The sequence below is a fragment of the Aotus nancymaae genome, unplaced genomic scaffold, assembly GCF_030222135.1.
Source record: "Aotus nancymaae isolate 86718 unplaced genomic scaffold, 86718_ANA_hifiasm-v0.15.2.pri h1tg000193l, whole genome shotgun sequence".
Classification (NCBI taxonomy): domain Eukaryota; kingdom Metazoa; phylum Chordata; class Mammalia; order Primates; family Aotidae; genus Aotus; species Aotus nancymaae.
Window position 1 is genome coordinate 1,288,150 of NW_026988608.1, and position 21,725 is coordinate 1,309,874.

The window sequence follows — 21,725 nt, forward strand, 5'->3', positions numbered from 1 at the left end:
CTCTGTAGTGACGGCCTCTTCGTTTCTGATATCGGTCATTGTTTCCTCCTTCTCCTGATTCTGTAATCCTACGGCTTTATAATTTTAATGACTTTGCAAAGGATCAGTGGTTCGCTCTGTTGATTTTCCTGATTTCCATTTCTAGTTCACAGATTTCACTCTGAGGTCTAATTTCCTTTCTTTCCACTCACTTTGAAATTAAGTTATTCTTTTGTTAGCATTTTTTTTTTTTTGAGACAGGATCTCACTGTGTATGTACTTGTTCTATCAATTCCTCAGATGAGAGCATTAAACTCTGCTGCTATGACTGTGGGTTTGTCTGTTTTTCTCTCTGGTTGCCAGGTTTTGCTTTATGTAGTTTGAAGTTTTCTTATTAGGCACATCTACGTTTGGGATTGTTACGTATTTTTTTTTGTGCTATTGTTTATTTTCCTTTAAGTTCTGGAATACATGTGCAGAGCGTTCAAGTTTGTTACACAGACATACATGTGCTTTGGTGGTTTGCTGTACCTATCAACTCATCATCTGGGTTTTAAGCCCCACATGCATTAGGTATTTGTCCCAGTGCTCTCCCTCCCCTGTGTCCATGTGTTCTCATTGTTCAACTCCCACTTATGAGTGAGAATATGCAGGGTTTGGTTATCTGTTCCTGTGTTAGTTTGCTGAGAATGATGGCTTCCAGTTTCATCCATGTCCCTGCAAAGGACATGAACTCATTCTTTCTTTTTTTTTTTTTTTTGAGACAGAGTTTCACTCTCGTTGCCCAGGCTGGAGTGCAATGGCATAATCTTGCCTCACTGCAACCTCCACCTCCTGGGTTCAAGTGATTCTCCTGCCTCAGCCTCCCGAGTAGTTGGGATTACAGGCATGTGCCACCATGTCCAGCTAATTTTGTGTTTTCAGTAGAGATGGGGTTTCTTCATGTCTGTCAGGCTGGTCTCAAACTCCCCACCTCAGGTGATCCGCCTGCCTCAGCCTCCTAAAGTGCTGGGATTACAGGGGTGAGCCACTGCACCTGGCCGAACTCATTCTTTTTTATGGCTGCATGTTACATATTCTTAAAGAATTGATCCTTTTATCATTTGAAATGTTCGTCTTTATCTATAATAATATTCTTTGTCTTGAAGTCTACTTTATCTGATATAAATATAGCTACATCACATTTCTTATTACTGTTTGTATGGTATATCTTTTTTCTATCTTTTTATTTTAAAACTCCTTTTTAGTGTTTAGGTTATAATTCATCTTTACAGTTAAGATGCACCTTTGAAAATCAGCATATATATATTCTGATGGTCTCTGTCTTCTAATTGAAGTGTGTAGTCCATTTACATTTAATGTAATGATGAACTCTACCACTCTCCTCTTTTTTTCCATGTGTCCCATCTGCTATTTTCTTTTTCATCTTATCTTGGTGTTTTTAGTGGTACATTGTATCTCCTCTGTTGGCTTGTCAGCTGAGCCACTTTTTAAAGAAATTGCTGTGGATCGTGATAAGCCACCTTCAGTCTGTCACCATCAAGCCTGAGCTGTAAAACAGCACTTCCAGGGAATGTCAGAAAAGTTCAGCAGTGTCACCATTTCTTTGCCCTTTGTAAGTTGTGCAGTTGTCATATGTTTTATGTCTGCACATGCTATTGGGCAGAGTGTTATTAGTTCTGCTATGAACAATGAATTGTCTTTCAACATGAAATTGATTTGCCCTTCCTTTATGTTGATGCAGAAGGGCAGAGGGACAGAGAAGGGCGGGGCCAATGTAAGGTGGCACATGTGGCTGAGGGCTGACACAGGCGGTTCTCCACAGGAGATAGGCTGACAGGACTACGCAGCTGTAAATATGTGCTGCCCTTCAAGAAAAAGGGACAATCACTCTGAGACAAGTGGGGCCTCTGTGGACCCAGACAGTTGTTAACTAAGAAACTGCAAGATCTATACATTTAGGAAAGGAGAATTAATTTCTTATATAAGGTTACAAGGGCAAGATGGGAGGATGACTTGAGGTCAGGAGTCTGAGACCAGCCCAGACAATGTGGTGAAACCCTGTCCCTGCTAAAAAAAAAAAAAAAAAAAAAAAAGCCAGGTGTGGTGGCACATGTCTGTAATCCCAGCTACTTGAGAGGCTAAGGCGGGAGGATTGCTTGAACCTGGGAGGTGGAGGTTGCAGTGAGCCGAGATCGTGCCACTGCACCCCAGCCCAGGTGACAGAGCAAGACTCCATCTCAAGAACAAACAACAAACAGACAAACAAACGGGTTATAGCCTGCAAGGTGGCCACCCTGACGGGTTGGGAAGCATAGCCTCCGGAAGGACCTGAGACAAGCATTGGAGGGAGGGGTAGGTAGAACAGGAATTTAAGTGTAAAGGGTTGGTCAAGTATACATATTCATCAGCCTATAGAAGGAGCTATGAATATTCATGAAGGGGATTCAGTGCACATGTATTGAACAAACATGCATGTAACATATGACCCATGTTCACCTTGGGGTGGAGACTTAATATCTTATTATATTTTTAGAGGCTGGAGTGCAGTGGTGTGATTATGGCTCACTGTAGCCTCCAACTCCTGGGCTCAAGTGATCCTCCCACCTCAGCCTCTCTAGTAGCTGGAACCACAGGTGCGCACCACCACACCCGGCTCATTTTTTAACTTTTGTAGGGATAGTGCTATGTTGCCCGGGCTCATTTCAAACTTCTGACAAGTGATCCTCCTTCCTCCCCAGGTGATGGGATTACAGGCATGAGCCACCACACTCAGCTGAAACCTAAAATTTAAATGCATTACAATTAGGCCCTATACACAGGTCTTTTCAGGAGATCGAACACAGGTGCACAGCCTGTGTAAACCGGCCAGAACCAGTCCAAGCAATCCAAGGTCAGGGGTCTCTTGCCAGGAGAAAGTTACAGTCTGAGTCCAGTGAAAGCTGTGGTTACGGCTGGTGGGGCAGGCCTGGGGCTCACTTGGTGGCTGTGGAGCTGCAGTTGTTTTGATGCTGCTCATCTCAAGGCCAGCGCTTGTTTAGCTGCTGGAGAAGAAAACCCTTTGGCAGTGAGAAGGGCGTTTACTCTGTAAGTGCAGGTTCGTGACTGCACCCTCCCCTGGCATGGCTGTAGGTCTTGTTTATAATTTGTCCAGAGTCCGTTCTGTCAGTCTTACGGTCTCCAGCTTAACATTAACACTGGTCTGTTGTGTCTAAACCATAAAAGGGAGGGGGCATCAGGAGGCCTGTCTGACCTCCCATCCCGCCATCATAGCCAGGAATTCAGGGTTTTTCTTGTTTTATTTATTTATTTTTTTGAGACAGAGTCTCGGTCTGTTGCCCGGGATGGAGTGCAGTGGCATGATCTTGGCTCACTGCAATCTCTGCCTCCCAGGTTCAAGTGATTCTCGTGCCTCAGCCTCCCGAGTAGCTGGGATTATAGGCATGTGCCACCATGCCCAGCTAAGATTTGTATTTTTAGTAGAGGTGCGGTTTCACCATGTTGGCCAGGCTGGTCTCGAACTCCTGACCTCAAATGATCTGCTTGCCTTGGCCTCCCAAAGTGTTGGGACTACAGGCATGAGCCACCACACCTGGCCTAGAACTCAGTTTTAAGGTTTTTCTGGAGTTTCTTTGGCCAAGAGTGGATCCGTCCCATTGTTGGGGGCTTATGGTTTTAATTTTAGTTTAGAGTGCAGCACTGAGCCACCGAGAAGTCTTGCCAGGCCTTGAAGCCTCATGGAACTTGCCCTGCTAGATTTGAACTTAACTTGGGACCAGGGACTCCATTTATTCCTTCTTCGTTTTCTCTTTTGGAATGGGAATGTATATCTTATGCTGAGCTCATCACTGTACCTTGGAAGCATATTTTCTAGTTCCACAGTTGCACAGGTAAAGAGGAATTTTGCCCAGAATGGATTGAACCAGGGTGTTACCCATGCCCAATTTCAATAATGAGTGTTGGGATTTTGAGCTGAAAATTTTTAGATGAGAGGCTGGGTGCAGTGGCTCACACCTATAATCCCAGCACTTTGGGAGGCTGAGTGGGGTGGATTGCTTGAGCCCAAGAATTTGAGACCAGCCTGGGCACCATGGCAAAATCCTTGACTCTACCAAAAGTACAAAAAGTTAGCCGGGTGTGGAGGCGTGCATCCATATTCCCCGCTGCCCAGGAGGCTGAGACGGGAGGATGGCTTGAGCCTGGGAGGTTGAGGCTGCAGTGAGGCGTCATAGGGCCCCTGCACTCCAGCCTGGGCAACAGAGTGAGACCCTGTCTCCACATCTTTAGGTGGGAATTTGGACTTAGAGTTGATGCTGTGATGGCTGGGACTTGGGGCTGTAGGGTGCGGTGAACACATGCTGTGCACAGATGTGGTGGGTTAGATGGTGGCCTGGAAAGAGGATCTTTGCAGAGGTAACTAAGCTAAGGACCTCAAGATGGTATCATCCTGGAGCGGGGTGGGCCTAAGTCCAATGACAAGTGTCCTTACAGAGGAAGAAAGGGGTGGAGCACACAGATGAAAAGGCGCAAGGTGCCGTGATGATGGTGGCGGCAGGTCCTTACGCAGAGCTGAGCGCTGATCTCGTGCTCGGCCTGGTGCACTGCAGTGGGGGTGAGGGCTTGTTCCCAGCGGCTGCAGCCCACCCTGTGTGTTGTGTCCCTGTGCTCCTTCCCAGTCACTAGGTGGCCACATGACCTTTAGAATCAATACTGTCACCGTAGCAACCAAGCGTCCCTGCACCTGGGCTCCACGGCCCTGGCCTTCCAGGAATCTTCAGTCACAGGCCCCACCAGGGCTGAATCTGAGGGTGCCACGGCTGGAACCATCTGTCTTCCATTTCTCGGGAGGGAGGCTGCCCATGGATTCTCCGTGTAGGTGACACCCAGCATCGGAATCCCATTTCCTGTTTTGGGGGTCAGTTCTGAGATGTGTTTTCCAGCAGGAAACAGCACTCATGAATTGGGTGATGTGGGGAGATTTAATGAAAGGACACTTCACAAAGGCATGGGCAGAGCACATGTGTTAATTTCAAAACGATGACAGAAGACAAAGCAGACATTAAAACTGGTGTAACCGAGCTGTGTGCCAGGTACGTGGTGATGGCTGACCCGCGTCCAAGGCACGTCCCTCAGGAGGCATGGCTTTATGGGAGAATTACAGACAATTGCACATGAAGCCTGGTGTCGGACTGCACCTTGTTCCCCAAACCATCCCCAGCCCTTCGGCATGTGCTGCGGCCACACACTCGCTGTCCTGCAGCGCGGACCCTCCTGGCCTCCCGGACAAGCCCGTTTATATCTTAGGGCCAGTGTCCTCCTGCAGTGCGGACCCTCCTGGCCTCCCGCACGAGCCCGTTTCTACCTTAGGGCCAGTGTCCTGCAGTGCAGACCCTCCTGGCCTCCCGCACGAGCCCGTTTCTACCTTAGGGCCAGTGTCCTCCTGCAGCGCGGACCCTCCTGGCCTCCCGCACGAGCCCATTTCTACCTTAGGGCCAGTGTCCTCCTGCAGCGCAGACCCTCCTGGCCTCCCAGATGAGCCCGTTTCTACCTTAGGGCCAGTGTCCTCCTGCAGCACAGACCCTCTGTGCTCCCACGTGAGCCCGTTTCTACCTTAGGGCCAGTGTCCTGCAGCGCGGACCCTCCTGGCCTCCCGGACGAGCCCGTTTCTACCTTAGGGCCAGTGTCCTGCAGCGCGGACCCTCCTGGCCTCCCGGACGAGCCCGTTTCTACCTTAGGGCCAGTGTCCTCCTGCAGCGCAGACCCTCCTGGCCTCCCGCACGAGCCCGTTTCTACCTTAGGGCCAGTGTCCTCCTGCAGCGCGGACCCTCCTGGCCTCCCGGACGAGCCCGTTTCTACCTTAGGGCCAGTGTCCTCCTGCAGCGCGGACCCTCTGTCCTCCCGGACGAGCCCGTTTCTACCTTAGGGCCAGTGTCCTCCTGCAGCGCAGACCCTCCTGGCCTCCCGGACGAGCCCGTTTCTACCTTAGGGCCAGTGTCCTCCTGCAGCGCGGACCCTCCTGGCCTCCCGCACGAGCCCGTTTCTACCTTAGGGCCAGTGTCCTCCTGCAGTGCAGACCCTCCTGGCCTCCCGGACGAGCCCGTTTCTACCTTAGGGCCAGTGTCCTGCAGTGCAGACCCTCCTGGCCTCCCGCACGAGCCCGTTTCTACCTTAGGGCCAGTGTCCTCCTGCAGTGCGGACCCTCCTGGCCTCCCGCACGAGCCCGTTTCTACCTTTGGGCCAGTGTCCTGCAGTGCGGACCCTCCTGGCCTCCCGGACAAGCCTGGTTCTACCTTAGGGCCAGTGTCCTCCTGCAGCGCAGACCCTCCTGGCCTCCCGGACAAGCCCGGTTCTACCTTAGGGCCAGTTCCTGCTGCTGGAACACAGACTCCTGGCCTTCCTCAGGCTACTTGTTCATGCTCAGGCCTCAGCTTCAGGGCCACCTGCTCAGACTTGTGCCGGACCACCCCAGCTAAAGTGGTCCCAGGATCATGCATATGCTGTCCTGTCTGTGTGCTCCTGCATGCTAGACGTCATGTGCACTGAAAGCATTTATCTGTCACATTGTCACTCGGTCTCCTGTCACTGGAAGGGGCAGACAGGGTCGCTGCCCCAATGAAGCTGATATTCCTGGACAGCCTGGACATGCAGGGAAGCTCAGGAATGCTCTGCTGGCCTCACCACGCCTTTCCATCCACAGCTGGCTCCATCCCAGCCTCAGTCCCTCCCGGCGCCCCCTAGAACTTCAGAGCTGCCTCCCATGAGGCACCAGGGCTTGGCGAGCTCCTGGGTGCAGCGGCTCCTGACCCCTCCTCTGTCTCGTGCCCACCCTGTGGACCTCTTACACTCTGTCTTGTGTCTTGTGCTTGCCTGGACCCTGTGCCATGCTAGGCAGGGGTCACCTGGACAGTCCGAGAGTTGTGCCCTGAGCTCACAGGCCCCTGCAGGGCTGATCTGCACTGGCCAAATCTTAGGACCCAGCTGTTTCCCCACAGCCTTCCCATTTCCTGACTGAGGGCAGGTACCTGGCTTGGTGTTTGAAGCTCACAGCAAGGGTGGGGTTGGAGGGTCTCCAGGTTCGGTGTGCAGATGTCCCATGAACCCCTCCAGCCCGCTGCACTCTGTCTTCTGCAGGACTTGGCGTCCCTGGGTCAGGGCCCCCTTTGGGGCCTCTGTCCAGAGGAACGTTCAACCTCAGCTGCCTGGGCCTGGGAGGCGTGCTGGGCTCTGGCTGTATTTACATTCTCCCGCCTTTTGGGGTCCAGGTTACCTGCAGGTCCTCAGCCTCTCCAATCTTCAGAGTTGCCTTTCTACCCGCTGTCTGAAGTCCATTAACATGTTCTCCCTTCTCCTGTTCCCTCTTTGGTTGTGGTGGGGACGTTATAGCTGTTATTCATTTTCTGCCACTTTTAGGGGTCAGAAGGAGGGGAGGAGAGGAGGTTATGTATGTTCAGAGGCTGTGCATTTTGGGAGGAGCCCTGGGGGGTCTGATGTGTGCACTGGGTGTGCAGGGTTCCAGGCACTGCCCCGCTTCGGTGCCTCCCCTTCCAATTGTGCCTTCATCGCTCCTGTTGGGATGGGCACTGAGGGCTTCCTCTGAGGCAGATGCTGAACCTGCTGCTTTCTGTGTGCCTACTGGAGAATGGCAATTTCGAGGGAGAGCAGAGGACAGAGCTGCGTGGCTGCAGGGGCTGGGAAGTCAGCTCTGTGCACCGGAAGTTTAGTTAAGAGACTGATGCGTCTGTGCTAGCCAGGCAGGGAGACCTGTGGTGGCTGGTGGGTCAGGTAACCTGGCTATGCTGCCATAAAAATACCATCTACATCTCAGCAGTGAAATGCATGCGATTTCTCCTTGTTCTATGTGTCTTAGGCAGCTGCGTGTCCTATGGGGGTGCGTGTCCAGGCAGGTGCATGTCTAGGTGGGTGCGTGTCCTAGGCAGGTGGGTGCGTGTCCAGGTGGTTGTGTGTCCTAGGCAGGTGGGCAACGGCTCCATTCCTTGCAGTCCCCAACGGATGGGGGCCCCTGTTGGCCCAGAAGCCGCGCAGACTTCCTGTGCTCACGTTTCATGCGTCAGGCGGTTAGGGCAGGCGGCCACCCGGAATGTCAAAGGTCAGGGGAGGCAGGGCCCACGGTGGCTGAAGGGCTGGGTTGACAATTGTGCGAGGTGGGATGGGTCGGGGCGGGAGACAGGGGCCTTGGAGCCAGGTGGGGGATCCGCTCATCGGCGGGGCAGGCAGCAGGAAGTCTCCTCCAGGATTTCACGGGGGAGGAAGGGTCCCCGGTTTTGTGGCCTGGCTACAGGGAAGAACTAAGGAGGTAAAAACTTTATCTAAAGTCAAACAACCGGTACCAATAACCAATTCTTCAGTGACAAGCTCTAGGGGCAGGCGGTGAGGCTCCATGCAGAGCCGCGCCTTCTCCAGCGCACTGCACGTGCCCAGCGCTGTCAGCGTACGGTCGCATCTGGCCCTGCGCAGGGCCGGAGGCGCCCGGAGGTTAAGCCGCGCCCCAGGCCTCCGAAATACGCCGGGTGCCGAGGCCCCTGCCGCAGCTGGGCCACTCGGGCACGTGTTCTCAGGCCAGGCAGGGGTCGCGAGGACGGGGCGGGGGTGCCCGAGAGCGCGGGCGCACGTGCTCAGGGCTCAGCGCCCACCCTGGGCGCCCGCGTGTGCGCGCTCGCAGCCAGGCCCGCCCCGCCCCACCCTCTGGCGCAGCGCTCGGGCGCCGCCTGCAGCCTCCTGACCGTGAGCCTGGCCCTGCCCGGCCGATTCCCGCCGCCTGCAGCCCGGCCGATTCCCGCCGCCTGCAGCCCGGCCTCACCCTGCGCCGAGCAGAAGGCTGGAGCTTAAGGCTCCTCGCACCGGGAGGCAGAAGCCCGCGCGCCCGCTGTTTTCACCAAGGAGTCGGGGGAGGGAGGCCCGCGGAGACCGCGAGAAGGTCCTGCCGCCGTGCCGGGCAGAGCTGCCGCCGTGCCAGGGACGCCGACCTCCCGGGCCCGGGATACCCGTGGGGACGCTCCCTGCCTCCCTCGCTCTCGTCCCCGCCGTCTAGTCGGAGCCGTGGTCCCCGTGTCCTGGCGAACCACAGCCCCCAACCCCAGACGGAGGCGACCACCCGGTCTCGAGCGACGCTCTGGGTGCCAGCTCCGCCCAGGCCCCGCCCCGACTCCGCCCCAACTCATCATCGGAGCTCCGCCCCCGCCCCGCGCCGGCAGTCAGCTCCGTCCCGGCTCCGCCCCCACTCCGCCTCGGAGCTCCGCCCCGGCCTTCGGCCCCGCCCCGCCCCTTCCCGAAGCCCCGCCCCTTCCCCGCCCCCTGCGCTCGCAGGCTGCGGGGCGGGTTCCGCCGCCCAGGAGAGCGCACGGCGGGCGCTGCGGGCCCCGAGCGCTCCGCCCGCCGCTCCCGGCCCTGTGGGCCGGCCATGCCCGGTGCTCCGGCCGCTGCGCGCACCCAGGCCCGGCAATGAGGAGCGGCGCCGAGCGCAGGGGCAGCTGCGCCGCGGCGCCTCCAGGCTCGCCGCCCCCCGGCCGCGCGCGCCCCTCCGGCTCCGACGCGCCCCCGGCCCTGCAGCCGCCCGCTGCCGGCCAGTCCCGGGCCCGGGACTCGGGCGATGCCCGCGCGCAGCCGCGCCCCCTGTTTCCGTGGAGCAAGTGGAAGAAGAGGATGGGCTCGTCCATGTCGGCGGCCACGGCGCGGAGGCCGGTGTTTGACGACAAGGAGGACGGTGAGTGCGGCCGCGGGGAAGGCGTGGGGGCCTGGCGCTCTCGTGGGGGCGGGCGCGGCGGGGCGGCTTTTCCCCGCGGCGTCCACCCGGTGGGACGGCGTCCCGGAGCAGCTCCACGCGAGTCCGGGGCGCCCGCCGCGTCCTCCGTTTCCCGTGGCGGCGCCGCGGGCGGAGCAGGCTGGGCGGGGGGCCCGCGGGGCGAGGGTCTCCCGGCTGCGGCGGCCCCGGGCTTGCGCGCCTCCGCCCACCGCCCGCCGCAGCCGGTGTCTTCCGCCCTCCGCATCCGCTCGCCCGGGCCCACGTGCGGGCTCGGTTGTACTTTGCTGTTAGGAGCGCTCACCTGTGCGGAGTGAGGCGCCTGCCCCACAGGTGGCGGCCCGGCCGCTGCGAGGCCCGGTCCCCGTGGTGACCGCGCGGTGTCCGGCCTCGGCACAGCCATGTGCGCTGGAGGCAGGGCCTGGCCTCTCGGGAACGAGTGCGCAGTGAAGTCCTGCAGGTAAAGCTGCCAAGCCCGGGGACTGGTGTCTCGAGTGACCGTGCAGCAGTGGGCGCCAGCAGAAAAGGCCAGGCGAGGAGACAGCGGACGGGCCGTGCAGGTCCCGGGGTCCCCCGACTTAGCGCTTGTCCAGAGGTTCCGCGTGGCGTCTGCCAGTGGACACAGTAATACAGTCACCTGCAAACATACAGCTCTTTTCTACAGATGCCATGTAGATTATCTGAAACGGTTCAGTGATGACACGTTTCATGTTTTTTGACGTTTTCTTAAAATAATTGAAATGTGCATTTTTCATTTGTAGACAGCTTGCAGAGGTATGATGGATCCTTTATAATTTTAGAGCACAGTGCTCAGGAGCCCAAGCTATTTACTTGGGATAAATAATTTAAGCATTACGGGAAATTACAATAATACGACCTCGGGCCAGCGTTGGTGAGTGCGGGGCTGTGCACCGGCGTTCCTCCCGGAGACAGCCCCGGGGATGGATGATGTGCTGCCCAGGAAGAGGGCTGGAGGCCCCGCCACACCAGGTCCCGCACCTTCCAGGGTGGCCGTCACTGTGTCCTGAACTTTGGGACAGCAGGACTCACTGTGGTGAAAGTTTGATACATGTTTTTGTTTTTAACATAAATATTCAAGCTGAAGAAAGCCCAGAGCGAACTAGGCCCTAATCAGGAGGCAGATTCGCATCTAGTTTCTGGCTGCAGATGAGAGAACGTCTGGGAAACGCATCTGGCCCAGCACTTGCTGGTGTCGGCACAAACTGGCCGCTCTTCTGGGTCTCTGCGCGGTGTTCTCCAGGGCGGCCGAGGTGGGACTGGAGGCAGTGATGTGGCCCTGGGTGGCCTTCGGCTTTTTAAGTTAGACTTTCCTACGTGTTCACAGTGTGTTATGTCACAGAATTCAAGGATCACTAGAAAGGCAAAGAGAGCACAGAGTGTGTCTGTGGGGCTCGCAGTCTGACTTGGGCATCATTTCGTCACCGTATTTGCCTAGCGTAGGGTGGTGTGGTGGAGGTCTCGGCTGGCATGTCCACGGACCCCGGCTCCTTATTACGTGGCATGCAGTGACATCCCACACTGAGCGCCTGCCGGGACTTAGCTGGGCTTTGTGTGGTGAAATCGGGAGGGCAAGGCTGGCCACCGGCCCAAATAGCAGAGGACATTCTCTGGGCGGGTGACTGCTTCGTTCCCCTTCTTCCGGTCATTGGCGGGGCGCAGACAGCTTGGGAGTCATGGCACAGTGTTTGCGGAAGAATGTGGCACAGCCCTGAGTGAAAGCCGGGACGCGTGTTGGTGGGAGTGACGCTGTTGGAAGGAGAATGGTGAGTCTTTTAGGAGGGGACTGTGGCGCCGAGCCCCAGCTCTTTCACGTTGGCCAAACCACTCCCGGGCACTTTCATGGCCCCGCACAGCAGCACTGGCTTCAGGAGGCCTTGGGGCTGTGGTGGTGACTCCAGTTTACTGAAGCTGCACGGTTGCTATGGCAACGCGAGACCTTCTGATGAATTTTTTAGGTTAAAACACCTAATTGATATATCAAATTTAGTATGCAGAAAAAATAAGAGTGCTGTTTAACAAAGTGCCAGGTAAATTTCAACTGCTAGGCAGAGTTGTGACATAGAAGATCGTAAATGTCCTCAGTTCCTTTTAATCCTCGTGGACTCCAGAGCTGTGCTCCTAACTGGCAGGTGTTTGGTGCAGGCACAGGATTCTCTTCCCCTCAGCCCCCGACAACCTCCCATTCTGTCCCTTCTCTGACTTGGGCGAGAAATTCTTTTTTGGGGTTGAAGCTGGTTAGGGAGCATTCCTGCTTCCGCCTCGCGCCAGAGCTGCATGGCGTTGGGCGAGCCCCTTCGTTCCTCTCTGTCCTGGTGTCCTGGTGATACCAAGTGAGCCTGAGAGGAGGCTACGGCACCTTCCCGCTGAGCAGCTCAGCGACCTGGGGTCTCCGGGGGTCACAGCGTTGTGTCTCCAACCAGACATGGCATTAGCCCACCAGCAGGAAGCAGCCCTTCACCCAGGGGGGTTTGCCTTTGTCTGGGGAAGGCTGGAGTAAGGACAGGCCCTTGCAGGCTGTGGACGGCCTGCCGCGGGTGCTGGGCTGGGCAGGCCGTGAGGCAGGACCAGAGGCTACCAGACTCCTCAAGTCATCTCTTCAAATTAAAAACACCGTTGCTTTTTCCTAATTATAAAAGCATCAAAGTGTATGCATTTAAAAACAGTTTATACTTTATGCCAAGATTTCTGTAACTTCGGCACTGAGAGATCACGGTGAAGGTTTCGGCGTCACCTCCCAGCCTTTTTCTGGCAATGCAGGTACAGCCGTGGAGAAACACTCTGTCTTTGTGAGCGGAAGTGGGATCCTGCCCTGCACGCTGATTTGTGGAAACGTGCTTGTGGGTTCACCAGTGTGTCGCCAGCGTCTTACAGACCTAATGCGTCATTTGTTGGCTGAATTTACAACAGTTCTCAACCCCAGCTGTATTCTAGAGTCATGCACTGGGTACCCTTAAAAAATGCCCAGGCCCCACACCCATGAACTGTGGGTGAACGGGGGGGGCTTGGTGGGCTGGGGGTGGGCTCTGGGCTCAGGAGGCCCCACACCTGTGAACTGCAGGTGAATTGGGGGCTTGGTGGGCTGGGGGTGGGCTCTGGGCTCAGGCTTGTCTTTAAGCCCCTTTTGAGTTTTACCAGCAGTCAGGGCTGAGAATCCCGACTCTGCAGTGTTCCTCGCAGCGGCTGTGACGTTCTCTGCTTACTTAGCTTCCTGTCACAGAGCAGTGAGGTGTTTCTATTTTATAAATATCATAAAGATGTGCTGATGAACATCTTTGCATATTTGTCTTTGTGCACGTGGCGTTGTTTCCCTAGGATACATTTTTAGGAAGGACATTGCCCAGGCAAAGGGGTCCATGTGAAATACCTTGGCGTGTGTGGCCCCTCACTTGGTCCCTCCGTGAGCCTTGGATGTGGGCCCTGCAGTCGTGGGGTGACCAGGCAGAGGGGAAGCAGGGAGACTGACGAGGCCGGGAGGCAGGAGCAGGTGCAGCGGATGGCAGGAGGCGCCCGAGGGAAGAGAACCAGGGACGCCTGCTCCGAGCAGGGCAGCAGGAAGGGGAAGCCCATTTCCACGTGCTCCGGGAGTGGAGCGTTTGAAAGCCTTTCCCTGAATCCTCGCCCACTTCGGGTATCAGCAATGCTTCTGTTTTTTGCCAGTCTAAGAGATTAAAGGATGGCACCATACTTTGAGTTTCTTTGATTACCAATGAGGTTAATCATCTTTTTGCCCGACACGTTTGGAGCATATTCAGGTTTGTTTTTTTAGAATTGCGTGCTCGTGCTTGTTAGCAGCCTGGGTGCTGAGGGGTGGCAGCCCCAGGTTCCCCTCGCCCTTCCTGGAGAGTTCAGAGGCTGGGCCTTCCACAGCTTCCCATCCACGTTCCCGTTTATCTTTTAATGTTGCTTGTTGGTATTTTTCTCTATGGATGTGTTTAGTTTGTGTGTGGTCAGATTCATCATCTGCCTTTGTGGCCGCTTCTGGCCATGCTGTTATGTGACAGAAGTCCTTCCCAGCACAGTTAAGAAGAGTTTCATTCAGGAACCTGCATCTGTACTTTCTTCTAGCGCTTCTGTGGTTTTTTACTCTTTGTGTTGGAAATGAAAACCCCTAGGGAGTAGCACGTGAGGGAGGGTGAGAAAGCTGTCCTCTTCTCCCGTGAGTCCTCCGCTTTCCCAGGGCGAGCGTGGCCAGGATGTTTCCGTACAGGTCTGAGGGCTCCGTGCAGCCCCTCGCCACAGAGCCCGGGCAGGCTGTGCCCTTGCTGCTCCCGACCTGGGGGACTGGTTGCTGATCGACGCTGGACTGAGCTGGTCATTTCCACACAGGGTGCTGCTGGCATGAAGGAACGCTCCACTTTCACAGCATTCACCTTGTGTGTGGCCAAGACCTCGCCACCTGTGGCACATGACTTCACTTTGCTAAATTCGCCTTGGTTCTTATCACTTTAAAATTCATTTTGAGCCGGCACTGTGGCTCACGCCTGTAATCCTAGCACTTTGGGAGGCTGAGGCAGGCGGATCACGAGGTCGAGAGATCGAGACCATCCTGGCCAACATGGTGAAACCCCATCTCTACTAAAAATACAAAAATTAGCTGGGCGTGGTGGCGTGCACCTGTAATTCGAGCTACTTGGGAGGCTGAGGCAGGAGACTCGCTTGAACCCAGGAGGTGGAGGTTACAGTGAGCTGAGATGGCACCACTGCACTCCAGCCTGGCAACAGAGCAAGACTGTCTCAAAAAAAATAAAAGTTCATTTTGTTGGCTTTCTGGGTGGTCTGTCATGTCACCTCAGAGTGACTCTAGGGATCCCATGATGGTTTTGCCTCACTCTTAGGGTGTTGCCAGAGCTCACGGAGCAGAGGAGAGAGAAGGTGCTGAGGCCAGGGGCTGCTGAGGGCTGCGGACAGCTCCTCCTGCGTGGTCGGTGTGGACAGGTCATCCTTCCAGAGCATCAGCTTAGCCCTGGTGTGGGAAGACTCTTTCCAGCAGGTGCAGACTCGCATTTTGGAGGGTGTCCTTTTCTTTGCCTCCTGACCCTGCGAGGCAAGGGTTGAGGGTGAGGGTGGTGGCTCTCTGTGTGGTCCAGACACCCGTCCCTGGTGGTCAGAAGCCTGGTGACTGCAGAGGGCCCTGGTTTGGCATGCGGATGGGGGAGGAGGCCTGTGGTCCTGGCCTGCTGGGCTCCCCTCACATGTCTGTACCTGGTTTCCCAGTTCTGGGCCCAGGACCGGGTGTCCCGGGGGCCTTTGGGGCGGTTGCAGTTCGATGCCTCTTCTCTTTCCCAGTGGGGAGGCTGCTCTAGAGTGGACTCGGGACCTCCTATCATGCTTTTTATGTAACAAATGTCAGCTCTGTGTGTCTATCCATCTGGTTGTGCATTTTACAAGGCTAAAAATAAGCTGGCTTTTCTTTGAAAACTTGAACCAGCCAGCTTTCCAGTTGAGAAGTAATGCGAGGATGCACTGGAGGTGACTTTTGTTCAGGGTTTCTCTCTGTGGATGAAGCCCAGCGAGACTCTGAGCTGATCGGAGGGAGGCAAAGGCGCAGAGGAGCATGTCTTCCACTCAGAGCAGCTTCCCAGCCTGTCCCTGAGCCCCAGTCACCCAGGGCTTGTGAAAAGGCAGCTGATGCAGCCGGCCCGGGGCAGGGCAAGAGCCCACATTCCCAGCCGCTCCCAGGTGGTGCCGGCATTGCTGGTCCGTGGACATACGTTGAGTGCGAGAGTTTAGTGAATATACAGCTGGTGCATAATGGTGAGGGAGGGCAGGAAAACCCATGGGGCGCCGGTCCCTTGGCCCGGGCTCCCGATGGGCCTCAGGGGGATCTGAAACCCTCCTTGCGACGGGGTTGCCAGTTGTCAGAGGGCGCCTCGCGTGTGGACTCTCTTCTAATCTGCTTTTCCTCCTCGCCGTGCCTCTCAGTCCTCTTCGAAGGCCCATCCTTCTCCGCCATGGCCGACGTGCAGCCCATGGTTCGCATCCTGCATTTTCACCCAGCCCAGCAGCCCACACCAGTTCCTTTACATGGGGACGCGGCATCTCTCTTCTGACCTGCATCCGAGGCGGGGTCACCTGGCGTGTCCACTGGCAGGTTCCTGGGGGGTGTGGCCCTGTGCATCCAAGGCGGGGTGGTCTGGTGTGTCCACTCGGGTTCCTGGGGGGCCTGGCCCTGTGCTTTTGGGCACAGCATCCTGTGTCCCCGAGCTGGCCGAGGGATCTCATCTTCCCTGGGGCCCCCACACCTGATGGGCGCTGCCTGCTGTGTCAGGCAGGGTCCCCTAGGGAGGAACCTGGGTTCTGGACCTTCGGGCCTCTCTAGAGCCCCTTGGATCTTACATCAAGTAAGGGCCTGTGCCCTGTGGCCCTGACCCTGTCTCTTCCTCGTTAGGAAGCTCAGAGCTGAATCTGGGCTCATGTTAGTGGAGGACCAGGCCTTCTACTTGGTGTTAGGAAGCTTGGAGTTGAATCTGACCAGGCCTTCTACTCGGCATTAGGAAGCTCCAAGTTGAGTCTGGGCTCACCTTAGTGGAAGACTAGTTAATAAATTAATTAATTTCTACTTGGTGTCATTTCTTTCCCAGCCAGCAGCCAGATTTTCCTCCTCACCTAAAACGCTCTGTGGAGCTGCGTGTGTCTCTGAACCTCCCTCCCTCTGCTGTCTGTGAACCACCATTTCTCCTGACTAACACTCAGGCACGTGGCGAGACCTTGGTCTTCTCACCTCCTCCGTGACTGAGATGCCGCCTTGTCCAGCTCTGGCTGTCGGTGAGGGTGCGTGGACACCTGGGATGGCATCTCTGTGCCCGGGTCGCTTCCTTAGGTGTCTCCTGCCTGCCCTGGGCGTGGGCAAATGCCAGGCCCCTCCCCTTTCCCAATATACAGGCAAACCAACCTGCTGATTGATGATAAAGATCAGAACTTGAGACAGTTGGGGGAAGCTGTTAGCAATACGATCATTATTTGTATGGTAAACCTGCTTCATCAGAAGACAATTTCCTCCTTGACTTGGAATCGATTATTTTAAAAATCAAGGCTGCGGCAGAGATGAGCGTGGCTGGGCAGCAGGGCAGCCCGAGGTCCGTGCCCTGGCCTGGCTTTGTCCTGCTGAGATTCTGTCCAGTCTCATCCCGCCCCACTTCACCTGTGAGGAGGGAGCCCCCGTGGTCTCTGCCACGCTTCCTCCTGGGCTCCGGCCCTGCCGATCCCGTGGAAACCCAGCTCAGTGTTATTTATGTTCTGAAGCCAAGGAGATGGTGTGGGTGGGAGTCAGTGTCGCCCCCAATTTATTAAAAATAGGAACTGAGCACATTCCATTTCTCACAGTGATTTAGAAAGTTGACTTTGAAAAGGTTTCTCCTCTTTCCGAATTCACATCATGACTCTTCGTCCTCCGAATGCAGAAGGCAGAACGTGTGATGGAGCAGAAGAGAGACGCCTCTGTGTTTGGAACTCGGCAGGAGTCTAGCACGGGCGTGGTGCACATTCTGGGGCCTTGGCAAGGATGACATTCGTCTTGTGCTGCCCACGATGCTGGGATGTGAGCAGGAGGCGGCGGGGGTTATGGTGCCGCGTCCCCCGTGCGCTCTGCCTCCCCCTGTGCTGGCGCCCTGGGTCCCGTCCTCTATCGCTTTGTGACTCTGACCTCAGAGCCTCTGTTCACTGTGGGAAAGCTGTTTCTGGCAGCTCTTGTGCCCAATAACAGGGGTCAGGGTCCGGGCACCTCGTTTCTCAAACCGGGTCCTGTTTGTGCCCAAGAGACACGCTGTTCCAGTGATCTACTGCTGCTACCAAACGACCCGACACCAGCGACTTATCAGCCTCCTCGTGGTTCCTCACGATGCTGTGGGCTGGGAATTCGGACAGGGCCTCACAGGGGCGGGTCTCTCTGTGCTGCGTGATGTCTGTGGGATCAGAACGTCCATAGTGGCTCCCTCATCCACGTACGTGCCACCTCGGCCAGAACAGCTCAGAGAGCTTGCCGCTGGTGGAAGCCTCCCTGGGCTCTTGTCCCGGGGTCTCAGTTCTGCTTTTGGCTAGGGATTAGCTGTCGGGTAGGGATTAGCTGTCCATGATGCTTCACCTCACACACGGCACTCAACTCCCACTGCCCCCCGTGACCCCACACACGGCACTCAACTCCCACTGCCCCCTGTGACCCCACACACGGCACTCAAGTCCCACCGCCCCCCGTGACCCCACACACGGCACTCAACTCCCACTGCCACCCGTGACCCCACACACGACACTCAACTCCCACCCTCCCCCGTGACCCCACACACGGCACTCAACTCCCACCGCCCCCCGTGACCCCACACACGGCACTCAACTCCCACCGCTCCCCGTGACCCCACACACGGCACTCAACTCCCACCCTCCCCCGTGACCCCACACACGGCACTCAACTCCCACCCTCCCCCGTGACCCCACACACGGCACTCAACTCCCACCCTCCCCCGTGACCCCACACACGACACTCAACTCCCACCGTCCCCCGTGACCTCACACACGGCACTCAACCCCCACCGCCCCCCGTGACCCCACACACGGCACTCAACTGCCACCGCCCCCCGTGACCCCACACACGGCACTCAACTCCCACCGTCCCCCGTGACCTCACACACGGCACTCAACCCCCACCGCCCCCTGTGACCCCACACACGGCACTCAACTCCCACCGTCCCCCGTGACCTCACACACGGCACTCAACTCCCACCGTCCCCCGTGACCTCACACACGGCACTCAACCCCCACCGCCCCCCGTGACCCCACACACGGCACTCAACTGCCACCGCCCCCCGTGACCCCACACACGGCACTCAACTCCCACCGTCCCCCGTGACCTCACACACGGCACTCAACCCCCACCGCCCCCCGTGACCCCACACACGGCACTCAACTGCCATCGCCCCCCGTGACCCCACACACGGCACTCAACTCCAACCCTCCCCCGTGACCCCACACACGGCACTCAACTCCCACCGCCCCCCGTGACCCCACACACGGCACTCAACTGCCACCGCCCCCCGTGACCCCACACACGGCACTCAACTCCCACCGTCCCCCGTGACCTCACACACGGCACTCAACCCCCACCGCCCCCCGTGACCCCACACACGGCACTCAACTGCCATCGCCCCCCGTGACCCCACACACGGCACTCAACTCCAACCCTCCCCCGTGACCCCACACACGGCACTCAACTCCCACCCCCCCGTGACCCCACACACGGCACTCAACTCCCACCGCCACCCATGACCCCACACACGGCACTCAACTGCCACTGCCCCCCGTGACCCCACACACGGCACTCAACTCCCATCGCCCCCCGTGACCTCACACACGGCACTCAACTCCCACCCCCCCGTGACCCCACACACGGCACTCAACTCCCACCCTCCCCCGTGACCCCACACACGGCACTCAACTGCCACTGCCCTCCGTGACCCCACACACGGCACTCAACTGCCACTGCCCCCTGTGACCCCACACACAGCACTCAACTCCCACCGCCCCCCGTGACCCCACACACGGCCCTCAACTCCCACCGCCCCCCGTGACCCCACACACGGCACTCAACTCCCATCGCCCCCCGTGACCCCATACACAGTGCTCAACTCCCACCCTCCCCCATGACCCCACACACGGCACTCAACTCCCACCGCCCCCTGTGACCCCATACACAGTGCTCAACTCCCCTCCTCCACAACGAGCTGAGCAGAAACGTGAAGCCACAGCCAGGATCTGAGCCGCAGCCTCCTTGCCCCGTGTTCTGTTAGAAGCAGGTCACCGAGTCCAGCTCATCCCCAGGACAGTTGGGCTGTAGGACCCATGGATGTGTCTCACACCACCATCGCTGTCCTAAGAGTCTCGGCTTCTTCTCCTGACTGGGCCCTGCACTGGGTCAGCAGGAATTCCTGAGAGGCCTCAGGGTGCTCACAGATGCAGAGTGGAGGATGCCGGGCCTTCTCGAGGCTTAGGCCTGGGTTGGCACAGTGTCACTTTGTCTGCCTTCTGCTGATGGTTGGGGCCAGTCACAGGCCCACCTCAGATGCTGGGAAGGGAGCACGCAGGGTGAAGTCTGTGCATCTGTGCTGGGCCAGGGCTGCTGTGGGTCGGCAGGACTGTCCGGAAGAGCTGGATGTGGGGCCAGGAGAGCAGGGACGAGGGGGAAGCGCCGTGGTCAGTGCATCTGACCACAGTGACCTTCAGGGAGTGGTGCCACTGCCTGACTCTCCCAAGGCGGTGTCCAGGGAAGCTCCCTGCCCGGAGCCCGAGGTCCCAGCAAGGGGACTGTCCTGCACAGCTTTACTCCTCAGTCTTCCTGCACCTGCCAGCGTCGCAGGAGTTCCCTCTCGGCCCCTCTAACCCCGGTTTAGCCGAGTGGCCGAGCACCAGCCATTGTAACCAGGTCGCTGCTCCAGAGCCCCAAGACCCCAGGAGACACAAAGCGTCTTCTGAGCTTTGAAACTGAGATCTTGAAGGGAAGGCTGTTTGTGCTTGGGGGCAAACAGGAAGTTGGGGTGGAAGTCAGCATCTTCCTGCATTTGGAAAATGAAGTCCCAGAGGCCAGGCGGGTGTGCACTTGCTGCTGTCCACGGGGCGGGTTCCTGACTGCGGGCGCTTTGCTGGGGAGTCTGGGAGCGCTGGCTCAGGGCTTCCTGCCCTGTCGCTGAACAAGGCACCTGTGGCCGTGCCAGGGTCTTCGTTTTGCCCCAATGCGTAGTCCTTTTTCTTGTAAACATCAGTCATCTTGTGTTTCTGGAGTGATGTTTTATCTCTGTAGACAGAAAAGATAATCTGTAAGGTTAGCACATGCCTGAAAGACAGAAAAGGATGAAATAGGAAGAAAGACAGAAAGGAAAGGGGAGGAAAGAATCTGCTCTGAAGAAAGGGTTGGACCTGGGACCCCGGCCCCAGAGTGCGTGGCCCAGCTAGTACCGGGGCACTGTAGGTGGCCGTTGGAAAACCTGGGGTGGGTAACCAGGCACGGCCACCGCAGCCTCTTCGGTGTATCTTCGGGATCTGCTGGCAGCGGGGACAGAGGCACGGGTGAGCGGCAGCGAGGACTGGCTGCCCTGGGCACGCTGGGGATGACCACGGAGGAGGGTCCCTAGCGCGGGTCCTGCAGAGTGTGTGGGGTGGAAGCCCGGGTCGGGAGGAGAGTCCTCTGTCATTGGGTCCTGGTGCCACTTCCCCAGAACCACAGCGGCCAGAGGCGCAGGAAGGAAAGGGCCTGAGCTGTGACCGTCACCCACCCAGAAGCTGCACCTGCTTGGGCACCTCAAGGAAACAAAGACTGACAGGTGAGGTGAGCGGTGGGAGGGGATGCTGGGCAGAGCTGTGCCCAGGCCTCAGCCTCTGTCTGCGGCGACATCTGCCCCCCCATCTCTGGGTTCCTGCCCATTCCTGCACCCCCTGTGGCTGCCTCCCCACTGGCCCTGACATGCCTTTCCAGAGCCTCGGAGGGCTCGGGCATGTGAGTCCTGCCCCTGTGGCCGCCATGCCCGGGTCGTCTGGGACATCTGCTTCCTGCCTGCTGACCGGTGTCATCACTCACGGCGGCCATTTTCACTCTCCAAGTGGCCTGGTTTGGATGATAAATTGTGTGGTTGCCCTGTCTAACCACCAGATGCTGTGCCAGAATGATCTCTTTCTTCCTTTATAGCTTTTTATTATATAATGAAAGTGACAAGAAAAAACCTGAGAAATCCAGTGTCTTATGTAATCTCAGCACTGATAACACAACCATTGCTAGTTTTTCATATGACCTCCCAATTCATACTGGAAAAGCTGCAAAGTCTATATTACCTTTTAAAAGCTCTTTTCCTGATAAACTTACTTTAGGATGGTTTAGATTGACAGAAAAGTTGTGAAGCTGCTACAGAGAGTTCCCATGTGCCCCAAACCCCGCTTCCCTCAGCTACCGGCCTGTGTTAGCGGGGTACATTGGTCACAGCTGGAGACCTTG

At 57.1% G+C, this 21,725-nt stretch overlaps 1 protein-coding gene across 1 annotated transcript in view; it reads left to right on the forward strand.

The window, feature by feature from the left end:
- Positions 1-9,327: 9,327 nt before the first annotated feature.
- STK32C (serine/threonine kinase 32C) overlaps positions 9,328-21,725 on the forward strand; it is a 106,795-nt gene continuing 94,397 nt past the window's right edge. The window contains exon 1 of the mRNA XM_064371825.1: positions 9,328-9,700. Within this exon, the coding sequence (XP_064227895.1) occupies positions 9,439-9,700 (262 nt within the window). The 5' untranslated portion in view covers positions 9,328-9,438. The remainder of the gene's footprint in view (positions 9,701-21,725) is intronic.